Source organism: Colius striatus, chromosome 5, assembly GCF_028858725.1.
Source record: "Colius striatus isolate bColStr4 chromosome 5, bColStr4.1.hap1, whole genome shotgun sequence".
Lineage (NCBI taxonomy): Eukaryota > Metazoa > Chordata > Aves > Coliiformes > Coliidae > Colius > Colius striatus.
In genome coordinates this window covers 58,468,949-58,492,635 of record NC_084763.1, presented here as the reverse complement: position 1 = coordinate 58,492,635, position 23,687 = coordinate 58,468,949, and the positions used below count along the sequence as shown (strand labels likewise).

The window sequence follows — 23,687 nt, the reverse complement described above, 5'->3', positions numbered from 1 at the left end:
TCTCCTTGAAAAATAGGACTCAAGTGCCGTCATTACTGCAAGCCATGGGTTCTGCTGAGTGTGGCTGTGGTTGGAGGAGCTCAAGGACAGTATGTGGTGGGAGCTGCATGTCCTGAGCGCAGTCCAGAGTGTTGTCAGCGATCCCTGAGACTCCTCCAATAGCATCTGAGATGTGATAACAAATTACTCACTTCCTGAGCATCTGACATTCCCAGGGGGACGCGGGAGCATGGGAACAGACGTGACTTGCAGAGCGGTTCGAGCCAAGGGTGTGGGAGGTGTGTGCTTTCTGGGCATCTCTCTGGTCCTTGCTTTGCATTTGTCATGAAGCAATTACTGTTGAAGAAACCCCTCTATTAGGAAGAACGAGGAAGGGGAGAAGCTGCCCAAGAAGGTGTAAAAGCTGCACATCTCTTTTCCTTGCAGACTGCTTTTTTTGGCAAGGCAGAACGTGAACCTTGGTTGAACTGTGAAGTTCCTGACTTTGCATCTTCCCAGTCGGGAGATACTGGTTCTGACAGTTGGGCACACTGAGCTGTTGTAGCATTCTGGGTTATGTAACACCATGGACGTTCAGACAGAAAGCAAGGAAATGTCTCCTGACGTGTCAGCACCGTCTGAAATCCCCCGCGGTCCCCGGTGACCTGTAACGTCTTCCCCATCCTCTGCCCCGTCCAGCTCCACGGTGGGTTTGAGGCTGTTTCTCATTGCAGCACATTAAAGACTTTGATCCTTACCAGATTTGGGTTCAGCAGTAGCTCCTGGCACTTTGGCTTTTGTCTTTGCAAGGACAGGAATATGTGCCTCCAAAAGCAGCGCGTGAAGTGGCTGCGAAGGCTGAGGGGGCTGGAGGGGACCTCTGACATCCTGAGTGCAACACCTTTGCTGAAGGCAGGGGGACCAGAGGAGGCTGCTTGGGCTCTGTCCAACTGGGGTTTGAGTTATCTCCAAGGATGGAGACTCCACAACCTCTCTGGGCCACTGCCCACTGTTCAGTTTCCCTTGCGTTTCTTTTTTTGCCTGTGTCTGTGTTTGACATGAGCAAAGTCACTGGGCAGAAAGTAACCAGCCTGACAGCTCTGGGCTGGAGCAATTCTCCTCCATCAAGGCTGCCAGCTTTCTGCTTTCCATATTTCCTAAATGCACAGACTTGCTTTAATCTTGAGCTCTCGTCCTCTTGGATAAAAACATACGACCTTGCCTTGGTAGGCAGGTCTACATCCTTCCCTGTGTGCTTGTCTGTCTCTGTTTATCCCTTAGATTTTGGGTAGCAGTGAAGCTTGTCTGTAGGGCTCATTTACAATGTTTAGGACCCTTCACTCTGAACTGAACTGGACAGTATTCTGTTGTACAAGAGAAACTGATACCATGGAGTCCTGTGAGGTACTTCCCAGCAGGCACATGGGGAGTGCTCAGCATCCCTGCAGAGGTGCTGTGGGACCCGGTGAGAGGCCAGGGAGGGCTCCCAAGGTGCTGAGGGGATGGAACGTGTGTGTGAGGGGGAAAGGCTGCGGGAACTGGGGCTGTTGAGCCTGGGGAAGAGAAGCCTGAGCTCAGGGGGATCTCAGCAATGCTGATCAATCCTTTTACAGGGTGGGTGTGGAGAGGCTGGGACCAGTGTTTGTTTGTGGAGGCTCCTTCTCGGGAGGTTCCCAACCCCACCTGGACACGCTCCTGTGCCCCCTGAGCCAGGGGAAGCTGCTGGAGCAGGGGCTGGATGAGCTCTGCAGGGCCCTTCCAGCCCCCAGCACTCTGGGATCCCACCCTTTATAACTGCTCTGGTTAGCACATTGAAGGAAGAACCTCTGTGTGTGTGCCTGAAAGAAATCACAGGGATGTGCAGGCAAATATCTCCTCAATCCACGCTGGAATCAGGAGCTGCTTGTGTAAGTGCCCGTGGCAGCCTGCTGAGTGCAGCTGTGGAGAGCAGCCCAGTGCTACCAAACCAGCTCAAAACCTCATTTAGAGTATCACAAGAAGCGTGTCACCAAAGCCCTGCCTTCTGACGATGCCTCTGCCCGTTCCTTTAGAAGGTGACGGTGTACCATGCCCCGCAGAGGTGCCGTGGGCTCTCCTTCCCTCCCGGGCTGCTGGGAGTTCCTTGCAGGGCATGGTTTCTTGTGCTGCCTGGTAGAACCGTCTGTGGTGGTGCTTTCAGCGAGGCAGACCTCGCATCCGTGTCAGATGCTGAACCAGCGCAGCGATCTGGGCAAATGAGCTTGAAGATCAGCTATGGGAATGAAGCTCTTAAGCCTCTCCTCTGCTTGCCTGGCTTGGTGCTGGCAGGGACATCTCATGGCAGCACACTCATTAATTTTGAGCATACTTAACCTCTAGCTGGAGATCTGGTCAGTGACCTATCAAGATTAGCATCTCCTGCAGCGAAAAGGCTTTATGGTGGTAATCCTCTGCTAAGAGTGCTCCTTGCTCGTGCCACGGAGGCATCTGTGTGTCCTGAGCACAGCCTGTGCAGGGAGCGCCCGTGGTGCAGGTTGCCAGAAGCGCTGTTCTGTATGAATTAGCTTCTGAATTGGCTTCTGTGGCCGTGCTGATCTTTGCAGAGCAGATGACCAAACCAGCAGAGCAGCGCTGTCAGCAGCCCTAGCGAGGGCTCTGCCTTCTCTCTCGGGACGCGGCCGTGGGATCGCTGTGGGGAAGGTGCCACGTGCATGGGATCCTTATTTTTACTTTCAGAAGCGAGTTTGCTTTGTAAGTATGTTGTCAGTGGCGTTTGTTTTTCTCTAAGCAAGATCTCCCAAGCTGTAACCCTGCCTTGCTTTATGTCATCAGCAGTTGGAACCACATTTTCAACTGTCAGCAAGCTTTACTGCTTGCTGTTTTACAGGTGTAATATTACTGAAATATAACTTCAATAGAGCTTAAGTATTGACTACGTTATTTACTTCTTGGTACATATTAATAGGCACTTCCAGATTTGCTCATCAGAGGAGTTTGGCTGGTGCTTTGTCTTTGCTTTCGTGCCTTTTACTTGCAGGTGACACGCAGAGTCGAGTGGTTTGAGGAGGGTCTGCAGGGTTTGGGAGGGTTTGGAATCCTTAGGACCTGTTATCTGGAATGATGTTTCATGTGTTTCACCAAGCTTGCTTGGATAAGAAGGAGCTAGATGTTGGGAAGGGGTGGGGATGACGAGCTGGAAGCGTGTCACGGTGAGAGCTGTACGGCAAGTGACGTTGGAGCACACTCTGGGGAGCAGCAGAGGTGTTGTGGTCGGGGTGTAGCGTCTGTTGTGAAAGTATTGTGTGTAAAATATGCAAGCCTTTGGTTTGTATTTATGACTGTTTGGCAGTGGCAATTCACAACTGCTTTCCAATCAGCTTCCATCTGGCTTTGGGGGCTTTTGCTAGAGCTGAGGGCTTGCAAACACCAGCAGGATCTTGCTGAACTGTTACAGGAGTTTCATTTCATCCAGTGCCTCGAGTAAATGTTTCCCTGTACACTCCTTCTGCTCCTTCCTTTTCCAGCAAGGTGCATGTTGGAGGGAGTGCATGTTCCTCTCCTCTTCAGTTAAAGGCACAAGTGCAACCCGTCAGCTGAAAAAGACAAGTGGACGTTCCACTTCTGGTTGACTTGTCCTCACCCTATTTTATGTTCTTCCCCTGTGAGATCCATCAATAACAGCAACGTGGCAATCTGTGGTCTAGTCCTAACAGGTGTAGTTACAGTATTTAGAGCCCAGTGGTGTGTGCCCCAGGGTTGGTCAGACTGAGGGTGGGTCTCATCCAAAAATCACTTCAAGTCATCTTTGAGAAAGTTCATGTCAGGTTTGATGAAGTGCTCCCCGGGCTGTTCCTCCCTCTGACAAGGACATTTACAGACTCCTGAGCTTTGTTTTGCTTTAAATAGAGTTTTATACACAAAGGAAGGACAGGCTCGTGTCCAGGAGGATTTACAGTGGGCTGTAATTAAATCCCTTGCTGTTCTGCACCACAAACACTCGTAAATGATAATCACATCTCCTGACACGTGTAGTGGCGCTTCATCTCCAGAGTACTTCACAAGCCTAAACCATCATTGCCCCTCTTAATAAAACATTAAATTGTCAGCCTTGAGGCCACCCTCAGGCTCCACCATCAGCCAGCACTGCCCAGGCTGCTTTTGCTGCTGATCACAGAGGGGTTCTTGCCTCCACGTGCCCCCTTTCCCGCGCAGAGGACGCAGAGCTGTCCTAAAGCTCGGCCCGGGAAGCTTCTGTATCCCCTCTGCTGAAGTCAACCATGTCAAATGTAGTCATTTAGCAGAAGGAATAGCTAAAAGCCACTGGCAGAAAAGCAGCATCCGCTTGCCAAATCAGCAGCGCTTTAGGATGCTCGTGGCATCTGCAGGGCTGTAGCACGAGAGGCAGAAAGAGCCCCTGACGGTCATAATGTATTCAGCAGAGGTTCTCCAGTGCTTGCACAGAGGCACAGTGGTAGAAGAGCCTCTGTGTACTAGAATTACACTTTGAATTGTCATTCTTTGACCCTTGGGGTAAAAGCAGGGGTGAAAGAATCAGTGCATTTTAATTCTGCTGAGTTGGATCAGTGTCAGAGTAGGAACCCTGCTGCAACTGTGACCTCCTCTGGCAGCATAACGGGGCTTCTGGTGTTCGTGCCACGAGATGGTCATTCCAGCTCCCTTCCAGCCCTGAAGATCCTGTGATTCGTTGGGGTGTGTCAGGACAAAAGGAGTGTGTAGGGAAAAGGTGTGTTGCCAGCTTGTCTCTTGAGGGACCCCCAGGCTCAGACCCTGGTGCAGTTCTGTGAACAGGCTGTCTTGTTTCTCTTTGAAGATGCAGCTCCTTTGCACTCACAGCACCCACAGCGTGACGTGGGCAGGACAGTGCGCCTGGGGCATCCCCGTGCAGGTCAGCTTGGGAGCTGGGAGCACCTCTGCCCACCCAGGGCTGGACCAGCACGGGAGGACAAACACTGTCTGCATCCTGCTTCCCTTCCCAAGCTGCTGTGAGCTGGAACCTGGGGATGCCCTCACTGCTTGCCTCTGGGTTTAGGTACAGAAGCGCTCTCCTGGTCCCCTGTCCCATCTGCCACACCACAGCTCATGTGACACCTCTGAGGGAGTTAAAGCTCATTAATTCTTCTGCCTTTCCCGGGGATTATCTGGGAAGTCCTGGCTAAAGTATGTTGCTGCTCAGGACTCAGAATAGGAGTGAACAGACCAGCACACACCTCTGACCTTGCACGGTTGTAGACCCCAGGGACACTGTAAGACATTGAGCTCCACAGTTTACTTACAACAAGGAGTTTTGATTTAGTAACCTGAGGTTTTGACACGTTTCTGACTTCACCAAATCCCCTGAATCGAGTCTCTGCTGAAGCTGCTGTAAGCACTGAGTGATTTGGACTGGTGTGGCTTCATTATGTTGTGATGTAAAACAAACCATATAGCCCACAAAAGCCATATTTCATCTCACTCTTTCTAAATCACTTCCTCATGGCAATTTTTACAGCCTCTCTCTGAATCTCAGCTCCACCTGGCTCTGAGTTCTCTGTCTGTGACTAGCTACTGCCTCAGCCTCCCAGAGGAGCCAGGGCTTGTAGCTTTGATATCCTAGCATTTTAACAGGGGGCACGTTTTCCTCGGTCAGATACAAAGCAGCAGGATGTGTTGATGTGCTCAGAGATCTGTCTGTGCTGTGAACTAGGCAAAGACAAGGCTGAAGTGGGAGATGCAGAGATACACAAACAAAGGCCTTTGAGGTATTCAAGAGAACGTGATTCACTCAAATGATTTGGAGTTTGTCTTCCTAGTAAAACAGAATGCAAAGGCATTGCATGGGTGGTACTGAGTGGCTGTGGTGGTACTAGTCTTTTTGTCAATGGGGTCAGATTTGGCACATAGGGGTCAGTGCCTGGGTGGGAGAGGAAGGGGCTTTGCTTTCCCCTCCTCCCCGCTGTGACCTGATGAGCAGGTCACACTCTATTTCTGGATTGACAGACTTGAAGGCTTGGCTCAGCCTCACAAGTTCAGGGTCTCAGCTTTGTTCCAGTTCTTATATTAATGAAAAACCTCTCCAAAGACAAGTGTGGGGAGGCAATGTGAGCTGACCAACCTTTGAACCCAGGGCAGCACGGTGACGTGTGGGTCCATTCTCAATCTTACACGTGTATCAAGATGCAGAAACTCCCATTATTCAGTTTCTTATATTTGAAGAGTTGGATCAAAGCAGTGAAAAATGGGTATTGCTGGTCTCTGGTTTGGCTGACAGCTCCAGTTATCCATTGGCCTCTGATTATGGATATTGCTGGTCTCTGGTTTGGCTGGCAGCTCCAGTTATCCATTGGCCTCTGATTATCATGCACTAACGTCCTTGCAGTGCTTTAGCTTAATGTCCCACTGTTGACTGTGTGACTTTCTTCTCTTCATTTCAGTATTCCCAGGGGAAATCATGGATGAAAAGCTGTCTTACAAAGAATTTCTGGATCGCAATGACACCTGGACAGTGGATGACAGAGACCTGTGCTTCGAGCCACAGCCCATGTTCAAACCCATGGACATGGCTGGTAGGACTCTTACTCATCAGTTGTATTCTCAGTTGTGTGACAGGACAGAGCCCCAGCCTCTCTCCCTAAGGGTGGCTTTGTTCCCTTGCCTCGTGCTCGTGTCTGTGTCCTTCAGGAGGTGTTGCTGTGTTTTCCTGAAGCACGTAACATCTTGACACCCGAGTTAACGTGGCACGTCAAGCCCTGAACTTGCCCCAGAGCACAGACTGGCTGGCTAAAACCAGAATGTCAGAGCACACAGAGTGAGCACATTTCCCTGCCATAGCAGTTTTTGGTTGACTCCCCCACGTTTAACCACTCTTCAGCCCCTGTGGCTTTCAGTGCCAAGCTCCCCAAAGCCTCTGAGAGCTGCCAGCGCCGGCCCCGGCTCTCAGACACGCCGGTTCCAGCTGTCACGTAGCCCTGTCTGCAATGCAGGTCAGGCTGTTCCAGAGGCAGCCTGGGGAAATGCTGACTCTCTTGAAAATTAGATGAACCTTGTATAACTCAGCCCTGCAAAGAGATACCCTTTCACCCAACAGCTTCCACCCGATTCTCTCTCCCTTTTGAGAGCGCTTGTGAGAAGTTACCTGCAGGCTCTCGGAGGGTGTCAGAAATGGATGCGCTGCCCAGGTTGTGACAGGCAGTAAACCTGGGAAAGGAACTGGCTGAAACAGGACAAAACCTGATTTGCAATGCTTTGGAGTATTGCAGACCTGCTTACTAAAGTGTTTGCTCACTGTCTGAATCTCTTATTTACTAAGAGAGTCTGTGCAGAAGTAATGTGCTGGTACAAGGGTAAGAACGAGTTCATGGAACAACAGGAACAAAAGAGCCACTAGTTTCTAAAACTCAGTTGTTGAATGCTTCCCTGCCATTGCTCTGTTAGGTGAAAGAATGGGATGATGATGTCCTTGTGCTCCATAGCCAGACGCCAGACTTGTTGTTTAGGAGCAATTGAAATACCTATCCTGTCAGCCAGTGTTCTCCTGGCCTGAACAATGTCAGTCTGTGGCTTATCTATTGCATGAAGCCACATTCCTTTGGGTCTCACGTACCTTGTGCACCTGGATGTGCATATGGCCAGGCTGCGTGGGGCTTCGAGGCAACCTGGTGTGGTGGGAAGAGTCCCTGCCCATGGCAGGAGGATGGGATGAAATGAGCTTTAACGTCCCTGCCGGCCCAAACCTCTCAAGGATTCTGTGGGAGGCCCGTGGACACTTCAGTGTACAAGTATTTCTCCATGGTACTGCGTAAATGAGAGATTCTGTGTGGAGTTCAGCTGGTTCCATGGCTGATCAGACAGGACAGGCAGTGCCAGACAAGCTTTAAGAACTTGTCAGCAGCAGCGGTCAGATGTGAACAGCAGACTTGTGGGTTTAGTAAAGGCTGTTGTGCGCACCTTCTGGCAAACAGCAGGATGGTTTCTCTCCAGAGGCAGGGGTTCCTTGGTCAGTGCTGTACCAGGTCTCCCAACCAGCATCCTTGTCATTCTTGGTGAGACACCTCGTCAGCCCCCAGTGAGTGGTGGGCTGGAGCTGTGTCTCTGAGCCACGGAGGATGCCACTGTCTGTGGAAGCTTCTTGTTTTTGACATAATCTCACTCTGCACTGGATCCTCCTCCCGTGTGCTGACCCCGGGCTCGTTCTTGTCTCCTGCCAGACCCCTTCAGCATGCACAGAGGGGAGAACCTGCCTGATTTATCCTTTCCTACTGACGTGAAGAACGTGTCGCTGTTCCCGGGCCACGTCGCTGCTGCCGCTGATGTCCACGGTGAGTTCCTGCTCAGCACCTGGCCCTGACGGTCGGCTTTTGGTGCTTGTTGGCTTTCATGTACTGAAGATTCACAGACCACATCACCTCTCTTTGTGCCTAAAGCCATTCCAACAGCTGCTCCCAGCAAGGGTGTTTTTGAGGTGAATGACTAGGACACCCAGACAAGTGGAGCTAAAGCAGGAGACGCTGACAAGAGGCTCTTGTCCTCGTGGCTGGAAGCCAAATACGTCAGAACTTTTTTCCCCAGAGTAGTCTTGAGGTTTTGTACTGTTGGGGTTTAAGTGGTTATTAACAAGAATTTGTGGCAGCAGGAGGCAAAACCAAACCCTTTGCTTGTGTTTCGCGTCGTATCCCTCGTTAAGCAGCCCCACACACGCTGCTGTGCCACGCAGTGTGGGCCGGTGGGGTAAGGAGAGCGCTGCTTACGGGCTGTACCTGAACTGCTCGGGAGCAGAACTCAATGGTTTCGTCTTCCAAACGTTGTATGGACTCCAGATCTGGGAGGAGAGTCAGCAGGGCTGGTGTGGTGATTAACAAATGGCCTTTGCTTTCATCAGCACCACACGGATCTATGATGGTACCTGAACAACCTTTCTTGGGCCCTTTGTACTCTCCTGCAGAGGCTCTAGACCCGTCAGCCTTCGTTGGCCTTGATTCAACTGCAGAGTACCTGCAAGACAGAGCTGGTAAGAACCAGATGCTTTGCTGTTGGTGGCTGTCTCAGTAGCTGGGTTTGAAGGGTGTGCAGCTGGAGAGCCCTGGTTTGCTGCTCCTGAGGAGTCTTGGTGAGGGGGCTGGTGCATAAAATGAGTCAAGATTAGGAGGTATCCTGTTGGCAGTGACAGCTCTTGGTTGAGTGGGAATGTTCTGAAGATGTTAGGAGATCACAGAGTGGTTGAGGTTGGGAGGAGGCCTCTGGAGATCATCTTGTCTAATCCCTGTCCCAAACAGGGACACCTAAAGCCAGCTGCCCAGAACTGAGGAAAGAACCCACTCTGTTGGGTCCCAGGGTCAGTGCTGGCTGTAACTGTTCCCTGAAGCACCAAAGAACGTGATGTTCTGGTACCATTCTTAAAGGGAGCTGAGAAGTTACCTGGGAATGAACTCACAAAATGCAGAGTCAGTACCCTCAGCTGAAAGCATAAAGCAGTGTTAGTGGCGGGGATAAATGTGTTTGTTTCCATAGTGCCTGAAGAACATTGGATGGGAGCTCAGCACAATGTGAAGGGACCAGATGCCTCTTTCTTTGAGCCACCAGGTACAAACAGTCTTGACTTGATCTGTGGGAACTGTCTGTAAAGAGTTTCTGGACAGCTGGGGCAGAGCTTCTCTCCTTGGCTGCCCTTTCAAGAACCAAAAGGCACTTATGGACCTGACCAAGAAAAGCACTTTCTGGTTCTCCAGTCAATTCAGAACAGCAATGCATGGTTTGGAGTGATGTCACTTAACACACGTTTTCTGCTTTAGTGCTGGCAGGGGTGGGGAGATCCCTGCGTTTATAGACTCTGCTTCTAATTGAGGGTAACTCATTTAACATACGCCGTTCCAAGCCCAACCATCAGCACACATCTGTGGCATTTACCCTTTTGGGGACATACCATGTAGCAGGGCTTTAACCCTCTGAAAGCATGCCCTTGTCATGGGTTTGGAGCAGTGAAGTTAGCAGATGTAAGTGTGTGCTAAACAACACGTTGTGCAGCAAGCTCTGTGGAGGCCAGCCTGCAGCTCCATTCCCTGTGTCCAATCCCTGAAGGATCACCTTGATTTCCAGGTGGGATGCACGTTCAAGCATCAGCTGAGGCTGAAACAGGGTGAATACTCTCGAAAAGGAACTGCCAAACTAGAGCTTGGCTGCTCTGAAGGATGCTGGTCTTTGTACACACTGAGAGTGAAATCTAGTGCCGTGAGTGGTCAGAGCTCTGGGGTTTGCTCCTTCTGAGGGTCACTGCAGCTGAGGGCACCACAAGCATGGCTTTATCTCATGCCTAATCAGCAGAACTTCAGCTTGAGTTCTCATTGCAAGCCTGTTGTTGTGTTACAGGTTCTGGTTACAGGTAAATCTCTGAAGCTTCACTGAGGTGTAATTCAGTTGCAGTTGCATGGATGTTATATTTGATCCACAATGGGATCATTATTTCTGGTTTTGGTGCTCGAGCTAAGAAGAGAGCAGGTCAACAGTGGTCCTTGGCTGAAAGTGTTTGTGGAGCTGGTGGCTCTGCCCAGGGGAGAACTGGGGTGCTTTGTGGCACGCCTCAGCTGTGTCTCAGCAGTTGTAGCCCAGGTACAAGCGTTTTCCTAGGCATTGCACAGGGGAATTTTCTGACGATTGCCAGTAAAATCCAACTCTGTGGTGGTCTGATCTGACTGGGGTGTTGTAGTGGGGAAGCTTCCTCACCAGGGCTGCTGCTGCAGGGAGCACAGAGCAGCACCTCGAGAGGGTGATTCACACCCTGGCAACTGCAGGAGGGAAAACTGTTCGCTGAGATCTTTCCGGGTGCTTAATCCCACTTGGTTTTGTGTGCCCAGTGCCCCCCACAGTGACTGAAGCAGTGAAGCCAAGTTTTCCAGAAAGCCCTGTGGCAGTGGCTCCTGGTCTCGTTCCTACTGCAGTAACAGCATCCCCAGGAGAGGCTGAAGCTGCTGATGGACCACAAGGTGAGGCGTCAGGTAAAGTCGCCCCAGTCCAAAGCTTGGCGTGGGGTTTAGGCTCTCCAGGAACAAGTTATAGTCAGGGAGGGACATGGGATTGCCTCTTCTGAAGGAAGCTCAGCAAGGTATTAATAGATTCCCTTGTGAGTAAGGGTTTATGAAACCTGAATCGTGCTGGTGAGCAACAGCAAGTCCGCTGAGTCTCCAGCTCTTGTGTCACCATCCAGGGACTGGCTCAGTGATTCTTTACTTTCTCAAAGCTTTAGCTCCAGAAAGATGTAAAGGTGTGTCAGGAACGTGGTGACACCACGAGTCTGATGCTGTACATCACCTTAAAAATGTGTTAAAATCTCTCATGGCAATGGAGTTGTTTGTGTACAGCATCAGACTGGTGGTGCTGAGGTCCTCGGAGGTGCTGGGGGCCGTGGGTTAGTGGTGGCCCTGGCGCTGTGAGGGGAGGGCTGGGACTCCAGCAGCTTAAAGAGCTTTTCCAACCTCAACCATTCTGTGAGCAGAATTTTCTGGGCAGCATTGCACACAATGTGTGTGCTGCTCGGGGCTGCTGAAGTTACTGGCTGCAGACGGGAAATGTCGTGCTGCTGGCTTTGGGGGTTTGGTAAAGTTGCCTCTAGACAACCAAAACATTAAACTGACTGAAAAAACCCTCCTTTAAGGGGCTTTATGAACCCCCCTCGCTTAAATGCAGAGGTTTGATTGTGCTGTGAACTGACACACGTGATTTGGAAACTCACAGCTCAGTGTTTTGTGGGTGTTATGTAAAAAGAGAACGAGGCCAAGTTGGGCATAAGAGAAGGAAGGGCAGCTGGTGATTCCCTGGATGGCAGTGTCCTCTGTGTCTGCAGTGCCAGTGCTGCCCCTCAAGTTGCAGCACTGTGCCTCTGTGAACAGCACACGTGTTGCAAATGAAGTGTGTATGGCTCTGGAACACTGCAGGACTGGTTCTGCTGTTGGAATACACAGCTGGGCTCATAAAGGTGGCACTGGAAGTTTCTGTGCCCTCACTGATTGCTCCGTTGGGTTGTGTTGCTCACACTGGGTCCTGCAGCACTGGGCAGACAGTTTTTGGGTGAAAACAACTCGTGTCTTGTCTGAGGTGCATCAGGAGCAGACAGATGTCTAACACTGCAGTCAGTGGTGCAGAACAAGGCACATGAGGCACTTGTAGGGAAGGCACTTGTGTGCACTGAGCAGTGTCATAAAGACCAGTACAGCTTTGGCACACTGCTGTGAGGTGAGGGGACTAAGTGGTGCTCAAAGACAAGAAAGCAGACAGGGAGCAAAAGCCTTGTCTTGTGTAGTGCCAAAACCACACTGTCAGGTATTGACATGCTGGGTCTTTTGTTGATCTCTCTGTGGCAGATGCAGCGTGTGTTCCTGCCTCAGATGCCACGGCTGTCTGTGCAGAAAAAGCTGGGTCCATCCTTGCAGGAGACACCAAGCCTCCCCAAGCTCTGGATGCTGGGTTTGCACCTGCAGCAGAAGCCAGCCCTCTTCAGGCTATGGATGTTGGGTTTGCTCCTGCACCAGAAGCCAGGCCTCCTAATGCTGTCAGTGATGGATCTGCCTCAGTGGCAAGTTCTGGCTTCACCCCAGCAGCAGATGCTACATCCCATTATGCTATGGATTTGGAGTTTGCCCCAGCAGAAGATTCAGGGTTTGCCCCAGCAGAAGATGTGGACTCTCACCATGCTGCAGATTTGGCATTTGCCCCAGCAGCAGATACTACATCCCATCATGCTATGGATACAGCATTTGCCCCAGCAGCAGATACTGCATCCCATCATGCTATGGATACAGCATTTGCCCCAGCAGCAGATACTGCATCCCATCATGCTATGGATACAGCATTTGCCCCAGCAGCAGATACTACATCCCATCATGCTATGGATACAGCATTTGCCCCAGCAGCAGATACTCTGTCTCATCACGTTAGAGATGCAGATTTTGCCCCAGCAGCAGATGCAGAGTTCACCCCTGCTGCAGAAGTCAACCATCATCAGGCTGTGGATTCTGGGTTTGCTGCTGCAGAAGCCAAGTCTGTCTCTGCAGCTGATACCAAGGTTGCTGCATCTGAAGACCTGATGACATCAGAGTTTTCTCTTGAGCAAGACAAGCCACCCCTCGCCAAGGCTCCTGCAGGTGGGTGTGTGTGCCCAAGGGCTTCGTTCAGCCTCGAAACAGCAAGGCAGGTGCTGCAAGGAGGCTGCTGTAAGGAGGCACTGCACTGTCAGCAGCACTCCAGGTGGCACACAGTGGTGGCTGCAGATGCACAGTTGTCCTAAAACTGTCAAACCAAAAGCATACTTTATTACTAGTTAAGATGATGATGTGCCTCACAAACCACAGAATCACAGAGTTGTTTGCATTGGAGAAGGCCTTTAAGATCATCAAATCCAACCCCTCCCCTCACCCTGCCACAGCCATCGCTAACCCACAACCCTCAGCCCCACGGCTCTGGGATCCCTCCAGGGCTGGGCACTGCCCCAGCTCCCTGGGCAGCCTGGCACAGGGGCTGACACCCCTCTCAGGGAAACAGTTCTGCCTCAGCTCCAGCCTCAGCCCCCCCTGGGGCAACCTGAGCCTGTGTCCTCTGAGGTGCAGTTCCATTCTGCTGCCAAGGTACAGAGGATGTGCTTCATTTATCTGAATGATCTCTGGTTTCCAGCTTGGCTTTCTCAGCTGTGATGTGTTTTTTAGGGCAGCCATAGGCACATTTTAGTTCATCCCTGTTAGTACTCGTTTTTGTGCCCCATCCTCATCCCCAAGGTGCACTGAAGCCTCCGTGGATCCTGTGGGATACAGTGTTTTGAAACAAAGATTCTTAACCCTAACCCCTACCTTTCTATGGTGTGATTCGATGAAATGCTTTCTGAACAGACTGATAGGCTTTTGTTGATTGTTTTGTGACGTTTCCTCAGAATGACACAGGCAGAGAAGTGCTGAGGTGATGGGTTGGGGTTTTTTCCCATGTGCTGCACACCTTTCTCTAAGGACACTCCCCTTTCAGGGAGAAAATTGCTATCCAAGTATAGCAGGTTGTGCTGGGCAAAGGCAGGAGATGTGTGTTCACTGCAGGAGCTGGAGTGAGGTATTTCCTTCTAATAGCCTTCAGTTTGATTCTAGGAATGCATTTCAAAAGAGAGAGGCTTTAACAGAAAATCCCCTCTGCCAGAGTGTAGTGACTGAGAGGCAGAGGTGGGTGAGTGAGAGGGTGGACACCAGACAGCAGAAGAAGGATGTCCTGCAGCAGAACACTTAGGCTGTCAGGGGAGGAGAGCCTGAAAAGCAGATTACCATGGTTTTAAAGCAAGGGAAGCCTTTAGTTTCTTGTGGAAGATAAGAACCAGGTGAGGAAGTGATCCTTCTCTTGCTTGACCTGATCTAAATTAAAAACAATATCAAGTTTTATTCTTTACACTCCTTTTGCAGAAGCAGCTGCACATGGGGAACAAGAACCAAAACTCCCAGAAGCTCGTGCTGATGTGTCAGAGAAAGCCAAAGACAGCACACCACCTCCCAGCCAGCACCAAGAGCATCTTCCCGAGCAGACAAACCATCTTGCAGAGGCAGCAGGTGAGAAATGCCAGCCACAGCGTAAAACTGGAGCCACCACTTCAGTTCCTTCTCACAGACAGTGTTCTCCTGTCCTCACCAAGCAAAAAGCAGCAGGGGCTTAATTTCAAGGAGTTATTAGTGTGTGCCAGCATTTGGGATAATGGATAGGTGGTAGTCTTAACATTTCAAACTGCCATCATGTAGCTTGTCTTTGTCTCCCTCACCCATGGTTGTGTACCAGTGTCTGTCATGCTTTTTATTTCTAATACCAAATACAATCAATTACACATGGAACTGTCCTCAGTGTAATTCTGTCCTACCAACTAAAAGGGATTTGTAATTATGTGTGGCCAGGAGTTTTCTGGTGTCTGCATGAGTGTACTCTGAGGGGTACATGAGCACTGGGTGGTAGGCACTGGGCAGGGACTGCAGACTGGGAACGGATTTGAATCCTGCATTTGCCTTTCTGTTCTGGATTTGCATTCCAGTGGGAAGCTGGTAGAGTCTGAATTTGGTTCATAGAGACCCAGAGTGCTGGGGGCTGGAAGGGCCCTGCAGAGCTCATCCAGCCCCAGCCCCTGCTCCAGCAGCTTCCCCTGGCTCAGGGGGCACAGGAACGTGTCCAGCTGGGATTGGAAACCTCCTGAGAAGGAGCCTCCACACCCTCCCTGGGCAGCCTGGGCCAGGCTCCCTCACCTCAGCACCAAAGGAGCTTCTCCTCCTGTGCCAGGGGCACTGCCTGTGTGCCAGCCTGTGCCTGGTACCCCTTGTCCTGTCACTGGCCACCACACAACACACACCGGCCCCAGCCTCCTGACACCTATCCTTTAGGGTTTGATCAGCATTGCTGAGGTGCCCCTGAGCTCAGGCTTCTGTTCCCCAGGCTCAACAGCCCCAGTTCCCGCAGCCTTTCCCCCTCACACACACGTTCCATCCCCTCAGCACCCTGGGAGCCCTCCCTGGCCTCTCTGCAGCAGTTCCCTGTCTCTCTGCAGCTGGGGAGCCCAGCACTGGGCACAGGGCTCCAGCTGAGGCCTCAGCAGGGCAGAGCAGAGGGGCAGCACAACCTCCCCCTCCCTTGATTATGATGGGGATAAAAACCAAACCCTCACCCTGTGCTTAAACCCCAAGAGAGTCTTTGCTTCATAACAAAATCACTGCTTAAGGTGGGGTTGTGAGGAGCTAACACCTCTCAGCCTGCCAGAGCTTACAATCCTCATTCCTAATGAAGGTAAAATACAAGCTGTGCCCTGTCCAAGGGCTTGCTGGGCTGTGTGTGAGAACTGAAGCATCCTGTTCATCTCCTTCCCGTTTCAGTTCCAGCAGAAGCAAAGGAAGCCGTTGCACTAGAAAATAAAGACCAGTGTGTTACTACTGTGGATGTGACTGTTACAGAGAAACAACAGGAGGAGGCTGAACACAACCACGTCCAACACGCAGAGCCCCTGCAAGAGCCCACAGGTGAGACCATGAATTATCACCCCATTTCAGGATGGAAGTGTCCCCTGTGAACTCTTCACCTTTCCCTCCTGACTGCAGTGCCACTTGAGCAAGCAGGAACGATGTCTGCACCCAGCAGCTCTGTGGCCCTTCGCCTTCCCCGGTGATTGTGCTTTGCCTCTGGCCCCTGCCCTCTCAAATACCCTTTTCCTCTCCATGTTCACTGGACTGAAAGCCCAATCTGAGTGCTTTCTGGTGCTTTCTCCCTGGGACTGGCTCATATCCTTTCTGCTGTAGGATTTAGAAGCTCACCATCTCTTTTTGCCATTGCCACTAGCTTTTTGTTCCAGTGTGGAAAGGACCATTAACCCTGATTGCAGCATTCCCAGCAAACACTTCCTTCCAAATTGAGTTTTGTAATTACCCAAGCAAAGTGCCTTCTTTTTTCCCTGCCTCACTAACCCAGCCTCTCCCAGGAGCTGTTACTGTCACACTTGTGACCAGAGGCTGATTTGTGGGCCAGGGCTAACTGACAAACAACCGATGCTCTAGAACCAGTGGCTTGTAGCTAAGGAAACCCAGCGCTGCCTGTAACTGAGCACAGCAAGTGACTTCTGTCACGAGGGTTCTGCCTTCTCTGCTTCCACCCTGGCTGCTGGGGGAGACCTGGCTCTTCCACTCCCCCTTGCCCATGAAGCCCCATCTCCCTTCCCTCGTCTCATCTTTCCACTAAGCTTCTGTTCTCATGTTTTGGAAGGATGACAGCTAGAGACACAGCAAGTGTATCTGTTATCTTGTCTAGCCAAGACAAAATGGATCCTTAATGCATTTTCAAGCAGTGATAGCATGTCCTTACAAGAGCTGTTGCTTTTTGGCGAGGTAAGAGCATGTACCAGGGATGATGTGTTGAGAGCAGCAGTTGCAGCAGGTTTTGTGTGTGAGCGTCTGTCCCAGCCCCGCTGAGGTGGCTCTGGAGTTACTGGTGGTATCAGTGCTGGAAAACTCTGCATAAATGACTGTGTGGACTGTTTGCAATGGCTAAAATCACACCTAGAGTATATATCTATGTATTTAACGAAGCAAATAGTGGCTTTGATGTTTGAGCAGGCTTCCTGTATTCCAGGTCTCCCCACTGCACAAGTAAGGCAAGCTAACAAATCGAGTGAACGCAGGTTTGGCAGAGCAAAACCTGCACCAGTGCCTATCACAGATATACCAGAGGGACGTCCTCTAGGTCTGCCACAGCAGAAGAGCACTGACCCAAAAGCAGAGCCTTGTTCTGTAGTGGAAGTTGGCTGTGTTGCTGGAGCATCCCCTCGCACCAGGGTGCCACATCAGGGTGCGCTGTCAGAGCTTGTGGAAAGCTGCGGAGATCTGCCGAGGAACAGCTGGGATTTGGAAGGTTCTCTGGCCGTTGTGAAGAAGAAGAAAAAGAAACCCAAACAAAAGAGAAGCCAGCTGCCAAGGACAGTGGAGTTCTGGGATGAGAACGGAACAGCCTCCAGAGCCGCTCGAGGTTCTCCGTCTGCCGCTGAAGGGCTGAAGCCAGATGTGTGTCCCGTGGCGCCTGCTGGAGCTGGCAAAGAGCAGCCGGTGGCCTCGGGAAGCAGAGCTGCAGATACACCAAAGGATGCTAAAACAGCAGCTGAGGCTCACATCCTGGATGAGCAAAATGCCTCCTCAGTGGCAGCGGCAGGAGAGCCAGCCCAAAGCCCCGGCGTGCCGCTGGGACCTGGGCTGGATGCCAAACCCAGGGGCGGCGTGACAACAGAAGTGAGGGATGACAGGCTGATGTTGCAACCTAAAGGCAAAAGAAAGGAGGTTCCCTCAGAGCCCATAAGCAAGGCTAAAGTGGGGGAATGTGTTACAGCAAAGGGGCCAGCCAAGCCTCTGGAAGGAGAAGGTCTTGATGAAAATGAGAAGGTGGTGTGCAAGGAGGCAGAACGTGAAGCGATCAGTCACAGCGAAGCAGAGACCCCTTCACAGACCAGACCTTCAGAATCGCTCCTCTCTGATGGAGGGAAGGAGGCAAAATGCACGTCCCCCAGGCAGGAGGCATCCAGTGACACCGGCCTTCCTGAGCTTCAGCCTTCCAGCGGGGCACTGGAAGCAGCAGCCAAGAAAAGAGGGAGCTGTGACAGAAACAGAGGGGGCGGAAAGGAATCCTCCCAGGGACCTGCTCTTCTGCAGGATGAGCTTCCTAGGGAGCCAGAGGCAGCTGATGAAGCCAAACCAGTGTCCTCCAGCGTGGCTGTAGAGTTTAGGACTTCAGAGGGAGCGGTGAAGGCCCCCACAGATACTGCCAGGACACCTCTGACACCATTCCTTGTACCAAAAGCTGAGGAGGCCACTGCTTTGCAGAACAGGGAGGCTGGGAGTTTGCCAGAGCAGCTGTTTCTTCTGTCAGCAGAGTCTGATGGAAGCAACCCCCCCACTTCTGCTGAGGCACAGGGCAGAACGGTGGGAGAAGGTTCCCCAGATAACAGCAAAGGGAAAGGGTTTATTGCACTAGAGCAGCAGGCTGGAAAAGATGCCAGTACTGCACAGGGGATGGACAGGGCCAAAAAAAAGCGTGGTGAGGGGAAAGGAAGAAAACCCAAAAGCTTCTGTGAGCAGCTGATGCTCCCAGAGGATGGGGTGAGGGCAGATGAGGCTGTGAAGGAAACACCTCAGTCTGCTAAGGGCAGAGGTTTTAGTGCTCGAGGCCACCAGGCAGTGAGCCTGAGCCGTGTGTCTCCTGCAGACAAGCCAAAAAAGAGAGGGAGTGATGGAAAGAGCAAAAGAGGTGAGAGAAGTTTTCTCCAGCAGCCTTCTCTTGAGAGTAAGGCTCAACCAAGCAGTTTTCCTGATGTAACTGATAAAGCAAAGGAGGTTAATGATAAAGGCAGAGAGAGGGGGTGTCACACCGCTGAGTGGTTCCAGGAGAGGGCACCAGCTGTAACCACAACGCAAAGGGCAACTGAACTGGCAGCAGAGGAGCCGAGGGGAAGCGTTGTGAAAGCTGAAATGGCTGGTTTGGGTCCTGTAGCCCAAGCACCCCTGCTGGAGAGTGGGAGAGGGGAAGCAAGGCATCTGGCCTCGACTGACTCCATCAGCAAAACTAAAGAGGCAGATGCGAGTCATGGGGGCAGGGAGGCTGGAGTTACCTCTGCAGGTGTGATACACCCTGATGCTGGTGCTGCAGTGGTGATACACCCTGATGCTGGTGCTGCAGTGGTGATACACTCTGATGCTGGTGCTGCAGTGGTGGCAGACAAGCCCAGGAAGAGGGGTAGTGATGGGAAAAGAAAAAAGCCTGAACGAAGTCCTTTGGGGCAGGCAGCTGTGCTGGATGCTGGGGTGGAAACAAGCAGTCTCCCCAGCAAAGAGAAGGTGCCTGGAAGCACGAAAGAAATGACCTTTGATAAAGTGTCTGGTTTTGAGAGAGAGCTTTTGCTGGAGAACCTGACAGGGAGAACCAAAGAGGTGCTGGACAAGCCTGAGCTAACAGGTGGCAACAGAGGAAGTTTCTCTAATCAGCCAGTTCCTTCAGGTCATAAAATAGAGGCATCAGAGCCAGAAACAGTCAACACTAAAGAAACTCAGGCCACAGATAAAGGTAGGGAACTGGAGACCTGCCAGCCTCCTGCAGAGCACAGGACAGGCACTGCTGTGGCACACAGTCCAGCCAGGGAGCTGGTGATGGACAAGCCTAGCAGGAAAGGTAGAGATGTGAAAGGCAAAAAGGCTGGAGATAGTCTGGAGCACTCTGTTGTGCTGGGTCCAGGAGACATCCCTGCAGCAGGTGGAGAGATGGGAAGTAATAAACAAACTCAGTCTTCTGACAAAGGCAAAGCAGCTAATTGCAGTGCCTTAGCAAGTCTGCTGGGTGGCCTGACTGGCACTACTGAAGCACAAGCTGCTGCTGTACCTGTGGAGCCAGGAAAAGCACACACAGGCGGTGAAGGGAAGGGCCAAAAGGTGGAGGCTAACTTGCAGCAGCCGTTTCTTCTGGAGCATAAAGCAGACACAGAGGTGTTTCCTCCTCGTGACCTGGAGCTAACTGGTAAACCTGAAGCAGCAAGTCCCTCTCCTTGCAGCAGTGGGGGTGGAGTTGCCCTCCAAGGGCATCCAGCTGTGGCAGATCACGCTTTGGCCACGGCTACCGAGAGATCTAAACAGAGGGGTTGTGATGGAAGTAGTAAGAAGGGTACAAATGCCTCTGAGCAGCCTGTTTTCCTGGGGACAAAAGCAAACAGGAGGGAAGTGCAGCCCCCCACGCAGTCTGAGGAGCACTATGGAATGGAAGACATGTATTTGGTAGATGAAAACAGAAACATTAAGAACTTCCCCACTGTCCCTCAGATGCTTTGGGATAATAAAGGGAGGGACTTGGAGTTCCTTGCTCAGGCTGCAGTGACTGGCCTTGACAACACTGGCAGTGCTTCTTCTGGCTTCTCAAAGCAGGGAGATCAGGGTGCAAAAAGTAAGGGGCTTCCTCCCCCTGAAGCAGGAGCAGAGAAAAGCAGCAAAGAGCCTGGATCTGCTGCTGAGGGGGGGACACAGACACTGAAATCTTGCGAGCAGCCCATCCGTCTGGGACACAAAGAGCCTGGGAAAGAGGTTTCAGAGAAAGATGGAACCAAAGAGCCTGGTTCCCAGGATGGCAGTGAGGCAGGGAAACCACTTCATGATCACCCAGTTCCACGGGACATTAAATCCCAGAAGGACAAAGCTCACGTCTCTCCCGTGGCAAAGGTGGGTGACAAAGCAACGAGAAGCTCGGATGAAAAGCACCCCAGTGGCAGCACTGCCTCACATCTCCCTCAGAGGGTGGCAGACTCAAAAACTAGACCTGCTCCCGTAGGTGCCAAAGGGACAGAAAAGCCAGAGGCAGTGGTCCCTGCTGGAGAGAAGGGCCCTGGGTGCGCTACCCCAGCACTCGCAGCGACAGCACAGAGCAAAGCAGAGGCTGCCCCGTCACAGGCTGTGGCAGGAGCATTGGTGCAGAGGAAGAGTGAGGAGGCTGAGCTGGATGGAGGCCAGAAGAGCCAGCAGAGCTCACCCCAGCACCCAGGAGGTTTGGACAACAAAGTGGCCGAAGCAGAGGCTGCTGGTTTAAATCTGACAGCTGCCCCAACAACCCAGATAAGTCCTAAAGAGAACAATAACGGCCGTGCTCAGGCTGCAGAAGAGGATGCAGCTCATGCTGGGGATGCTCATCTGAAGAAGTTGAACTCTGAAGGAGATAAACCCCAAGACACAACTAAAGAAAAAGAAGAACGTGAACAAAAAGCTGCGAAGGAGGCCAAGAAGGAGCGAGTGAAGGCAGCAGAGCAGATCAAAGGCTACATGAGACCCACAAAGTCAAGAGGATTGCCAAGTCTGCCAGCCAGGTCTGCTGCTCCAGACAGAGAGAAACAAAGGCAGCTGAAAGCCCTTGGTGTGAGCCGGCCGAGGCAAGAGCAAGGTGTGTGTTTGCCATGTGAGCTCGCAGCAGCAACCCAGACAGCTTGCCTGCAAGCCCTTGCTACGTGTCAGTGCACTGGCATGAATACCTGACTCTTAATCCCGTGTGGCACAAGCGAGTGTGGCATGACTGGTTCTTGTGGCTGATGATAAAAGGCTGTTAGTCCTGCTTGCCTGTCTCACAGAGCTAATTCCCAAAGACTGACAGCTTGGTCTGAGTTGCAGGACTCTTGGTGCTTGCCATACATACAGATTCCAGGGTGAACTCACCCTTTTTGGTGTTAAGTGAGATTAGCTTCTTGTCATCTGAGACTGAAAGTGACCTCCAGCCGTGGTGCAGCAGGGAATGGCCGTGGGCACTGACGGGCGCTGGATGCCAGGGGCAGGCAGGGCACGGAGGATTCCTGTGGTGGGAAGCGTTCTCGATGGCTGTGGTGTTGCAGGGCTTGAGTTTAATCCTACCTCAGAGTAACTGCAGCCATCTACTTCTCCTCCTGCAGCTGGCTCACGACTTTACCTTCGGTTACCTTGAGCTGCTGCATCTGCAAAATGTGCTTCCTTGTAGAGCAAGAACCTTTCCTAAGGCAGAGCTGTAACAAAACAGTGGCAGGACTGACAGAGAGTTGAAGACTTTCTCTCTCTCTGTTGAGACTGGGGATGGACTGGTAACCGGTTTGGAGTGTTTCCCCTGGCCCTTGCCCAGGGAACAAGATCCCTGTACTCACAGGAAATGGGATGGAATTCATTTCATTGAAGTGCAATGCAGTTTTGAAGTGGAGAACACAGGATGGAGAGAGATGAAATAAAACATGCTCTTGTGCTTATTGGAGGCTTTCCTCAATGAATTGGCACCTCCTCTGGGGTTTCCAGTCTGCTCAGGTGGGCTGGTGAAGTTTATCCCTGCCCTTAGGCGCTCTTGGTTTTTTGCCTTGTCATCAGGCTTGGAAGTTGGTTGCTGTTCCTGTTCCTCTGGAGTTCCTCGCTGCCAGTTTGCATGATGCAGCCACTAACTTAACAAACATAGAGCTGAAGTGAGCCTTAACATGCTGGTCAGGTTTTTTTCGAGAGGTTTTGTAATTTTAATGAGTGTTGCATAACCTGAAGTGGTTCTATTTTGGTGAGAGTGGTGTTCTCTGCATGAACTTGTGCCTGCAGAAGTGATGTTCTTTGGTGCATGATGCTACAAAATAAAGGGGAAGCTAAAAGGAGCATCCTTTTAAACAACACGTTTCTTTCAAGCCTTTGCATTGTCTGCTGGAAGTCTTGGTTTTCCTCCCCTAACTGCTGTGTCCAAGGGACCAGACTTGAGCGTGTGAGTAAGTGGGAACATCCCGAGTTGGCCTCAGTTTGCACAGGGCTCTGGTAGTGCTCGGTTGCTCTCAGCACTTCACAGGCACCGAGGTTGGGTTTGGCTGGGTTTGTTTTTTCAGAGGAGCTCTGAATGACTGAGCTTGTTTTGGAAACGTTGGTTGACGTGTTCCCTGGGCAGGTTAAACCCAGCTGCTGTGGGGCTGGGGGCTGCTGGGGAGCGCTGGCAGCAGCCCTGGCCCCCGCTGTAGCTTCGGGCAGTCTCGTGGTGACCGTGCAGCGTCTGGGCTGAGTGACAAAGCCTGAGTTGCAGTCAAGGAGCAGGGAAGCAGATTTGCTTTGCCACCCAAGATATGTTAGGCAGGCTTGTCTCTCTCTCTCCATCCCAACTCGTAACCAAGCAGCTATTCAGTGAGTTGCAAAACCCGACTGAATCCCTGAGCTGGCACAAGTGATGTGGAAGTGCCTTAGGCTGGATTCGAGGGTGAAACACTGAGTTTGTGCACCAAGTTGGACACAAGTTAAACCCAGAATTCAGTGAAGGGAAAGGTGTTGGGAGTCAGATCTGTGCACTGCTTGTGTCCTGGCCAGAGAGGGGAATACAGGGATCCAGGAGTTCATTGTGAGACCAGGATTTCACTAAGCCAGAGAGCTGTGGGCTCTGTGTAGCCTTTGCTTGCCAGTTCGAGAGTCCCAGCATGGTGGGGGCTGGCAGGGCCCTGCAGAGCTCATCCAGCCCCAGCCCCTGCTCCAGCAGCTTCCCCTGGCTCAGGGGGCACAGGAACGTGTCCAGGTGGGGTTGGAAACCTCCTGAGAAGGAGCCTCCAAAGGATGCTGTTGTTAAGAAATGACTGCTCAAAGGTTTTGCTTTCACCTGTCACCAGCACTTAGCCAACACTCCTCTGGATTTGCCAGGCAGGACTGTGAAGCTCATACTCTGCAGCTTACACCTCCCACATGAGCTGTTTTCCCTCACCCCAGTGGGCAGTC

The 23,687-nt window shown here is 51.8% G+C and overlaps 1 protein-coding gene across 10 annotated transcripts in view; it reads left to right on the top strand.

Moving 5' to 3' along the window:
* The window catches only part of MAP4 (microtubule associated protein 4), a 144,049-nt gene that overhangs the window by 76,041 nt on the left and 44,321 nt on the right, over positions 1-23,687 (top strand). For 5 of the 10 annotated variants that reach the window (XM_061997086.1, XM_061997087.1, XM_061997094.1 and 2 more), the window contains exons 5-13: positions 6,390-6,521; positions 8,163-8,273; positions 8,834-8,962; positions 9,463-9,534; positions 10,803-10,943; positions 12,306-13,085; positions 14,376-14,519; positions 15,819-15,962; positions 17,065-21,390. In XM_061997086.1, coding sequence (XP_061853070.1) covers positions 6,390-6,521; positions 8,163-8,273; positions 8,834-8,962; positions 9,463-9,534; positions 10,803-10,943; positions 12,306-13,085; positions 14,376-14,519; positions 15,819-15,962; positions 17,065-21,390 — 5,979 coding nt within the window. The remainder of the gene's footprint in view (positions 1-6,389; positions 6,522-8,162; positions 8,274-8,833; positions 8,963-9,462; positions 9,535-10,802; positions 10,944-12,305; positions 13,086-14,375; positions 14,520-15,818; positions 15,963-17,064; positions 21,391-23,687) is intronic. The other 5 variants (XM_061997089.1, XM_061997088.1, XM_061997090.1 and 2 more) reach the window with 5 other exon arrangements.